The sequence below is a fragment of the Acanthisitta chloris genome, unplaced genomic scaffold (genome assembly GCF_000695815.1).
Source record: "Acanthisitta chloris isolate BGI_N310 unplaced genomic scaffold, ASM69581v1 scaffold2183, whole genome shotgun sequence".
In the NCBI taxonomy this organism is placed as follows: domain Eukaryota; kingdom Metazoa; phylum Chordata; class Aves; order Passeriformes; family Acanthisittidae; genus Acanthisitta; species Acanthisitta chloris.
The window spans coordinates 3,799-13,652 of record NW_008666349.1 but is presented as its reverse complement, the minus strand read 5'-3'; the positions used below and the strand labels follow the sequence as shown (position 1 = coordinate 13,652).

Here is a 9,854-nt window from a genome sequence, read left to right as displayed (position 1 = left end):
GAAAGAAAAGCCATCTCCTAGAAGGGCTGTATCACAAGGGAGAAGGATGTAGCACCTCCAAGACAGACCAGTCATTAGGATGAAGGGAAATAATGTTACTCATCCTCCATTATCCTCAAAAGGAATTCTGCAGATAATGAATTGGCTAATAAAGTCCAGGGGGAAGGCTGTTCTCCCTGACATGGCTGTACATATTCCAATGCAATGCCATGTTCACATCTCCTGTATGAACAGTCTGCCTCTAGCTGGGCATGTTTCAATACTTTGGTGAGCAGACTTTTCTCTGCTTATCTCTCTCCATACTTGTATCTCTAAGGGTTGAGTGTTAGCCACTCTGAAATGGACTAGCAAAGCCTAACCAGCCTTTGCAATTTAGTGATTTCTAGGAGATACATAGCTTGGAAAACTCTGAATATTTTCTATTGTATTATATCCTTTTATTAAATAATGAACCAGTATGCACAAACGAGAACAGAAATTACAAAGCAGTAATTCCAAGTGTCTGTGTATGTATACAGTATGTTTATGTGCTGGATAGAAGGAAAGATGGTGGGGGAGGGAAGTACTCATTTGTTTCTCTAATGATTCCTCCCACCAATGCCAGACTGTTCCTTCAAGTATCTTTAGATCAGTATTATTATCATTATTCACAAATGCATAAGAATTTTTCTCCAGATGGACTAATTGTTAAAGCAGGCAACCAGCTAAGAGAGATTAATTCTTATCTTTCAGTTCAGAAAGTTTGTGAGGAAAGAGAAGAACTTGTTCGGAGAGCTTTAAAAGAAGAGGAGGAGAGGATTAGGAAAAGATACGAACTAATCCAACAAATACGAGCTCTTGAGTCTTTACCCATCATCAGACACAAGTTTGTTGACTTAACAGAGGTAAACTCAAAAGAAAAAAAGTACTGTGTTTACACAACCATGTAATGTATATGTTTCACACATGGAGAGGAATTGTGTGGTGCAGGCAGGTGTCACAGTCTGGATGCACTCAGTACAAAGTGACCCCATGACACAGAAGTTAGATCTGAAATGGAACATTCACAAAGTTTATAAAATGAAAATTTTACCAAGAATATTCTGGTGGTAAGTGAAGTCTTAGTCCCCTTAAACCTTCTTTGAATTTTGCCAATAGGATCTGAGTTTCCCAATATCTTCCCAGCACCACTACTCCTAAAGGATATCCCCAAGTGCCACATGCAGACACCAGGGAGGTTTATATTGGGTATTGGGAAAAATTTCTTCACAGAATGGGCTGTCAGGCATTGGAAGAGTCTGCCCAGGGCAGTGGTTCAGACACCATCCCTGGAGGTATTTAGAAGATGTGGCACTCGGGGTCATGGTTTAGTGGTAGACTTGGAGAAAGGGAGAGCATATAGAAGAGCAAGGGCCAAAAACTTCAAGGGTTCACAAAGCTGTTTAGAAATGATCTGTCTTCCTATGCAAACTAAGGTGCAGAAGTCTCATTACATCTCAGAATCAGCCTCATTATCACTCTCATTGCTAAGTGGATATTAAAAAGCCTTCATTAAACATTCAGGTTTTGGGCATCAAGAGCTGAATTTCCTGGGTACAAAGCAGTGTTTAGTCCTAGACTTTTCAGATAGAAATAGTAGATGCCATCATAGATCAGATCGATACTTTGGAAATAGATAAATACAAAAAAAAAATGCATATTTTTTAAGAGTAAAGTCTGTTCTGGTTTTACCAATAAATTTTTTTAAGTAGTTTTACACATTTTTAAAATTCAAAAGTCTAATTAAAACTATAAGTCAATTAGAATCTTTTTGCAGGTCAAATAAATTGTATTTATGATTAACCTTCTGTGTATTTCAATGGTTTTTCTTTAAATGTTTTCTGAGCATACATATGAAAGATCAGCTCTACACTTTAAAACAGCTTTTAAATACCAGTTACTTTAGGGCCATCCCTAGATTTCTGGAAGTCAAAATATATTCAACATGAATTGGAACACAATCAAAATATTCTGGGTTTACTCATTTAGTCTCCCCTTGGTATTTACAGTGTTATTTAAACCTATATTTCATGTTCTCTAGACTGGTGGCCATGGTTTAATTGGTGAAATGTCAATAGTGGAGCTACGTGAACGCCTCGCTCTGCTCAAAGAAGCACAGAAGGCAGCAGAGGAAGAGAAAAGAGACCAGATAATTCATGAAAAACAAGCTAAGGAACAACTTCTTCTAGACAAACTGGACCAGATTTCCCTGTTCAGAGCAGAACTTGGACGAGCAGCTGCTTTAAAGTCAGTATAAAACAGCATGTGACATTTAACACATTGCAACTTTGCTAATATTTTGCTAACCCCTTGAGGAGAGAACAAGTAGAGAGGAAAATATTGCCCTTCTGCAAATCAGTGTGACTCTTGTCAGGGATTACACTGGGGCCAGGGTTTCCTTTTTAATCCTGAAAATAATTTGCATCAGATTTAACAAATCTTTTCCATCATTTATGGTTGAAGACACTCTGTAGGCTAGTCTTGACAGTACTGCCCCAGGATTCAGAGCCAATAATATATATTTAGAAAGAAGTTTTGCCTTTCTTCTGTTCCTTTTCAGCTAATCAGAACTAATTTGATGTTATTAGAATCATTCTAGCTTGCCACTTAAAGTGGTTTCTCATTTTCATCTGAACCAATATTAGGGCTGTAGTTTTCTTCCTTGAATTTCTTCTGCAGTGTGGAAAGACAGGCATTATCCTCGAAGATAAAAATATTTCAGGAAGGTTTTTCTGATAGCAATAATAAGTTATAAATTAAATATATTATAGCAGTGTATCAAAGAGGAAATTCTTGGCTTACAGGCTCTCTGATCAAATGCTGCATTCATTACTCATATTTATTATGAACATATTGATTATTGCTTGCCGTAAAAGATCCGTAACTGTCATAGATGGTTTGCATATGCAGAAGACAAGTCCCTTCCACAAAGGGATTAAAAACTAAGTTAAAGCTATTTACAAATCATAGAATCATAGAATTAAGGGTTGGAATGGACCTTACAGATCATCCAGTCCCAACCCCCTGCCCTGGGCAGGGACACCTCCTCACTAATCAGGTTGCTCAAGACCTAGAACACTGCCAGGGTTGGGGCAGTCACCACGTCCCTGGGCAACCTGTTCCAATGTCTCACCACCCTTATAGTAAAAGCCTGTTTTCTAATATCTAACCTAAACTTCCCTTCCTTCAATTTGAACCCAAATAAAGCTAAGCAGGAAGAAAGTCTGTGTAATATATGCCACTTTTACTGCATCTTGAATATTTGCTACTGGGTTTTTTTGCAAGTTGTCTTTCACCTTTTGCTTCTTGTGTGTTTGAGAGGTTAGTTCTTGTCTTGCCATATTTATTTTGCAAACTGATGTTCAGGCTGACATTCTGAAGACATATTCTATCAGGCTACAACATGTGTTTAGACGTGTCTTAGATTCATGTTTATTGCAGGAGGTGCTTCTTAGAGTTATTGATTTATCATCCAGCTCTATATCTCAATTACAGCAGGCAGTATTGATGTATTAATTCAACTAGTTTTCACTAGTCTCACCTCTAATTTGGTTTGTTGCTGATAGTTAATCTCCAAAGACTATGGGTTTGCTCTGTTAGTACTTAAGAAGATAGTTTAATGAATATAATGAATCAATAACTGCAGCTGCAGTGGATTGGCTGCACAGATCAGTGAGCCTCTTTTCTATGGTATGTATCAAGAACAGATTTTGAGACTGAAGAACTTGAAATGGAGTTGGAGCTGGAAACATACTCTGCTAAACATTCAGCATTGTGAAAACCTGTGGGAGCAACTCAAGCCACTTCTTTCCACTAGAGATGCAAACTAGGCATTAAGAACTTGTGTACTACATAAAACCTGTCTCACTAATAACTACTTCAAGAATCACCTGTTATGCAGTCTGTGAGTTTTGTACAGGGCTGGGTTCCTTTAAAATAGACTCTTTGTTTTAGTTCAGGTCTAAAAGTGTTCTGATCCTGCAACAAGCCATACTTGAATGAGAAACTAACTTTGATTCATTTTTTGTCCTGACATTTGAAGTGTTTTTTAGAACAGAGCAGCATGACAAAGACAGTAGAATCCAAATGGAGTTAAACACTAACTTTGCAAGCTTCTAGTCAGACTCATAAGTAATACAGTAATTTTAATGGAGTCCTGTTTGCTCTCCAGATAAAGAAAATTTAATGATTCACTGTAGACGTTATAAGACATTTTCCTTTCATGGCTCCTAGAAAATCTATGTATGTGACTTGGAAGCATCTCCTATAAAAAGGCATCATCAAAGTAAACCAAATATGTTGTTCTCTGGGAGTGTATTTCATGCATTTTCATCCAGAATGCAAATCTCTGGTGCTATTTCTGTTAATACAGAAATACAGCACATTGGCCATAGCATTTACAAATGCTAAGACACTTGGATGCAGCTTTTATTTCTCTCTATACCAACCGTAGGCTTCATGTATTAAACCTCATTTGCAGATCTTGAATCTTGATCAATCTATCAAATCAGTGTGAGTGATTCATTGCTTGGGTTGCATTCTTGATATACTGCACAGGAGATGTAAAAAAGGAATTTTTATGTTTACAGAAATAATCCATCATTATAGGGATAGAATAGTGAATCTTACCAATGGTCCATCAATATAAAATCACATTTTATATTTAAATTGCATTATGTCAGAGGCTACTGATTAGCTAAAGTGTGGCAGCAAACTTTGCTCAACAAAGGTGCTTTAGTCAGTGCCAGCTGGAATGTAATCAGGTCCCTACCAAGCAGGTTCCCTTCAGTATCATTTACAAACACACATACATCTACACAAAATAAGCATATTGAGCAAGTATATAATGAGCTATATTAAACAAAATAGGAAGTGGAACATGAAAAATTAGAGAGACACTGGCCTTTAATAGGCTGCAAGCTGTGACATCCATCACGGCAGTGGCTCTGTGAGTGCTTGCAGAACACTAAAGAATCAATTCAGTACATTTGCAGGATGTCCCTTTAATTGCTAGAATTTCATACGGTTTGAAAATCAGCACTGGCATATGAAGTGGATGAACATTTGAGTTCTCAGCTTTTGAACCTGAGCACCAGAAGATTTATGTGTGTTTGAATACGTGCTGATGGACTAAAGTTGTATGCCTGGATACTTCAGGTACAATTCATTCCACTGAGGATATACCTCTTACTGCAAGCACTAAGAGCCAAGCAACAGATCAAACCAGTTTGTGCTGAGGTTCCCTCCATCCACATTATCTATGGTTTGGGGGTTTTACTTTGTGTTGGACTTAGTGTGGTCCTGGGACTGCAAGCTCCCACCATTCATGTGGTTTAAAGCTGTCCAGAGGAAACTGGCACTAATCCTCTTGGACTTCCTTGAGGGAGATGTCCAGACTGCCACGAACTCAGGAGTTCACTACAGCCCCATCTCACAGCGTAGTAAAGGTGTTGAACACTGGGTCTCAGCACTGCATTACAAACAATGGTTTGTTTGCCAAGAGGGCAAAGCACTCCTTTCTCTCCCTGCCCCTGACAGTGCTCAAACCCCTCCTTGACAAGGGGCACTGACCACACATCAATGTGACACCTCTCTCCTGGCCTGAACTGGGGAAGGGTGGATATAGTGTGAGGGCAGCCAGAGGAGGAGGACAAGCAGAAGGGAGGGTTATGGATGAATAACTGTGACAGTCCTATCCACGCAGAATTTCCTAAAGCAGGTCTTCCCTAGAGCTTCCAGGTTCAAAGACCTTCTGGGTGAGGATGTATGCTCTGTCTCCTACGAGTACTGAGTCAGTTAAGAGCTGTCATACATCTGTCTCCATATACTTTTGATGCAAAGCTGGAGTTTGAAAATGCAAATGAAGAGCAAAATGTAGTTTTTAGGAGGAATCTGCTGTGCAAATCTTCAGATTCCCCATTTTTTAAACACAGCTGAGAAGACTTTTCATAAATCATCTCATAATTTTCTGTTGAATCTGGAGAGGATTTTTCTAACTGTGTACTAGCCCATTCTGACTGGCTGTTACCTTTACTCCTTAGGAAATATCGGACAGGAGGTGACAGAGATCATAAGAGGTTTTTCTGTCTTGAATCCTGAAAGTTCTCAACTGACTATCAAAGAAAACCAGAACTTAAAAGTTTCTTTTTTCATTCCTTCCCCTCTTTGAGTTTCTGTTATGATATGGTGTGGCATCTGAAAATTATGGGATTGGCATCTTTTTGGCATAGTGTAGATGACTGGCACATGACTTCATGGAGAAGAGAAATCAATATTACTCTGGGGATAAACAACTATTTACAATGTTAATACAGAAGCAGCTGCTGCTGCTTCATGATGTTAAACCTCTTGCTGTACAAGAGTAATTGTATTTACAAGAATCTGGATTTGCATGTAAGGAAAGGTTTTGTTGCTTATTCCCACTGACAAGATTTAATCATGAAGTATTTGCATAAAAGCTTACTGTTATATTCTCTTCTATCCTTTGGAATGCAATGCCTTGATACAGTGCAAATAGAAATAAACCATGTTCTCAATTAGATTAAGTGATAGTACATAATTTTTAGATTTACAGAAGAGTGTTAAAAATTAATCCCAGTGAAGCAGAGTATATCACAGTATTAAGGAGGATAAGGAAATGTTATCTTAACCACATAGCACAACAGGAGCAGCAGAGAGGTTCAGGAGTGTCTCAGGAAAGCAACTGGAAACGAGAAGCCAAGCTAAACCTTTCCCCTTTTTTAGAGTTCACAGCCACATTCCAAAATGTAACACAGGTCATATCTCCCCTTCACCCACTGCCTGAGGATCTGGGGACCCCTAGTCCAGCAAGGGTGCTCTGAGGAATACCTGCTGTCAGGGAGGGTTTCCTGTTAGCCAAGTTGAAGCTAACAAAACAAAGCAGGAAAAATCTATCTCTCCCAAGATGAAAGAAGTGTTTGGATCCCTGGAGTCTTGATACAGACAATTTTTTAAAGCAAATTGGTGTCTTTAGCATCAGAAGGAACTTATACCTTCTTCCCATCTTCTAGCTCCTTAAGAAGAGTCTGTCTTATACTGAAAACTCTTGGTGTGAGACCTGAGATAGAAGGGAAGAGTTCTGTTGTAAAACATTTATTTTCAAGAGGCAAATTGTATGTGAAACTAGCCCTGCCACTGGTGCATTCTGCTCTGGGTCATTTGGAGTCTTTATCTGGTTTCCAACAAAAGCAATTGTAATGTTGCTCCACTGCAATATTAAAAGACCTTTTATAAAACTATCCCTGCCAGCTTAAAGAAGGCACCAGATATAACCAGGTCACAGATTATGTGTACATTCTTTGGTAGATCTGACACCTCCTTTAGTTGTGAATTTGTCCAGAGAATCACAGCTGCTCATGACATACTAACAGTACAGCTTGATATACAAAGGCAAATTCAAGTTCAGTGTTGAAAAAAAGAGAAAGTTGGATGCTAAGTGAGTCCCTGTGTAACATGGTGTAACCTACATGAAGAAATTGTGAGTAAATTGTGCCAGTTGGGTGAAAGTAAGCAAAACCAGATAAAATGTATATTCCAGAGGACAGAAAAGTGGCTACAACAGAATGGAGAAAAAAAAAAGGAAGACTATTGGAAAACCTCTCTCTTATGACTTGCTGTTATGCTGCACATGCTGCTATCAATTTATGCTCACCTAGAGCAGCTAACCTTAATTAATACATCACCATCCCATTGATTCTGTATCTGGGCATTGGGATTACACAGAAAAGAATGTCTTTCATTTGCCAAGGAATACAGCAATCAAGATGAATACTAATGATCATATAAGGATAACTCTATAGTTCTCACAAGCAAAGAGCTGCAGTACTATCCCAGGGTTTGCACGTGTTTTCTAAAGAATCCCATGTCAGGCCTGAAATACTTCAGATATTGTCATCATGGCATCCTGTGGGGAAAAAATTATTCTACATGATTTAGTAATGCTGTTCTGTAAACAATGAGAGGCAAGTTGTGAATACCACATGCAAGTTGTATGATTTAAACCTGTTTTGAGTCTAGCTGGTTCCCAGAAGTAAGAGCAAATTCATTATTATCAAGGTAATATATGCTCAGATGGATTTATTCTTTTATTATTTTACCTGCTGCTTTTTGATTTTGCAGGCAAGAAGAAAAGAAAAGAAAGCCCCAGAGTGGTGAAAGGCTCAGGAAAGATGAACGCATTTTAACCTTGCAGAAGAAGATTGTAGAAAGAGCAATGGAGCGTAAAAAGCAAGCAGAACTCTTCAAGATTAGTGCCCAGAAAACCAGCATCGCATCAAGGAAGGTCTGGTCATGACATAAGGAGAAAAGCTCTGCAATAGACTTGCTGTTCACAGACCTTTGCTCAAGTGCCAGCACTGGCAAGGGGGGCAGAGGCAGATGGTGCCATGCGTGACTGGCAGTAGCAACACCCTGATTCCTGCAGGGGCACAACTCGTCCAGCCCTGGCCTTGACCTTACCTTCTTGTCACACATTCTGCTGCCACGGAGCAGGGCTCATCCATGCAACACCTGCCTGCCCACTCTTATCACCACACACGCTCATCCCATCAGGACAGCATCTTACCCCGTCTCTAACTCTTGTCTTCCTCAGCTTCCTATCACACACATCCCATTACACCAGAATGGTATGTTCATCCCCTCTCTCACCCAAGGCATGTTACAGATTATCATTCAAGGTTCAAGTTGAAGGAGTGGAAATTTAGGCTAGATATTAGGAAATAGTTTTTTCCTGTGAGGGTGGTGAGACACTGGCACAGGTTGCCCAGGGAAGTAGTAGATGCCCCAACCCTGGCAGTGTTCAAAGCCAGGCTGGATGAGGCCTTGAGTAACCTGCTCTGGTGGGAAGTGTCCCTGCTCAGGGCAGGGTGTTGTGACTAGATGATCTGTAAGGTCCATTCCAACCCCTAAAATTCTATGATGATTCCCATGGTTTTGTGGAGTGGTTAAGTCATCTTAAACTGGGCAACCTACTCAGGTTACCTTTCTGTTCATCACACCTAGTTTGATGTTGACAAGTTTCCCAACCGTGTTAGCAAATAAACCATGTCAGCCAGCAGGATTATCAAACAGAAATTCAGTGTGTCCTCTAAAGAGAACCACTGTGTTACCGGTAGTCTGATCATCTGTGTGTCTTTCCTGCAGGATTCTTGGCAATGGAACCATTGGAAAGAACTGGAAGAGAGTCGGGAAAGACAGTTCAAAACCCGTCAGCATGGCTTCATGGCCAGAGAGAAGGGCTGGCTGTGAGGCAGCGAGACGCGGAGCTGCAGCCTGCATACTGCGCACTTAACTGAAATAAAACACATTTGGAACAACTCAGGCCTGCTGGAAATCTCCCAGTGTAACTAGTTAACTACAAGGTTGAATTTCATTCTTTACTTCACCTTTACAGTGTGATTAGAAAAATGTGGGTCTTGCAGGCACAATAGAATAAAGAAGAGGGGTGTGTTTGTTGTATAATTTTATATTGGTATAATGAATAATTATTATACAATGATTTTTTCTATGCTTTAAGAAACTGAAACCTTATTGTCAGAGCTCCTACAGCAGAATGGCAGATATCTAGGTAAGAATGTTGAGACCTGTTGTAGAGGCCCAGAGAAGGTGACTAGTTGCAGGGTGGATTGTGGTGGTGCATCCCCTGCCGCAGGCCACGCTGTGTCCCGAGAAATGCTCATTAGGCCTCGCCCTTGATGAACTGCACCTGGACTAAGCCCCTCTTGAGCTTGTCAGAAACACTGTCTGTTCCCAGGAACATGTGCTGTCTAACAAGCTCCTGTTTTTTAACAAACAGCCTTGGAAACTTATTTTTCTTA

The 9,854-nt window shown here is 39.9% G+C and overlaps 1 protein-coding gene across 1 annotated transcript in view; it reads left to right on the top strand.

The window, feature by feature from the left end:
• The window catches only part of CFAP99 (cilia and flagella associated protein 99), a gene marked incomplete at its 5' end in the record, with an annotated part of 14,167 nt that extends 4,882 nt beyond the window's left edge, over positions 1-9,285 (top strand). Inside the window, 4 exons of the mRNA XM_009072063.1 lie at positions 733-884; positions 2,060-2,265; positions 8,158-8,320; positions 9,181-9,285. Coding sequence (XP_009070311.1) covers positions 733-884; positions 2,060-2,265; positions 8,158-8,320; positions 9,181-9,285 — 626 coding nt within the window. The remainder of the gene's footprint in view (positions 1-732; positions 885-2,059; positions 2,266-8,157; positions 8,321-9,180) is intronic.
• Between the last annotated feature and the right edge of the window lie 569 nt (positions 9,286-9,854).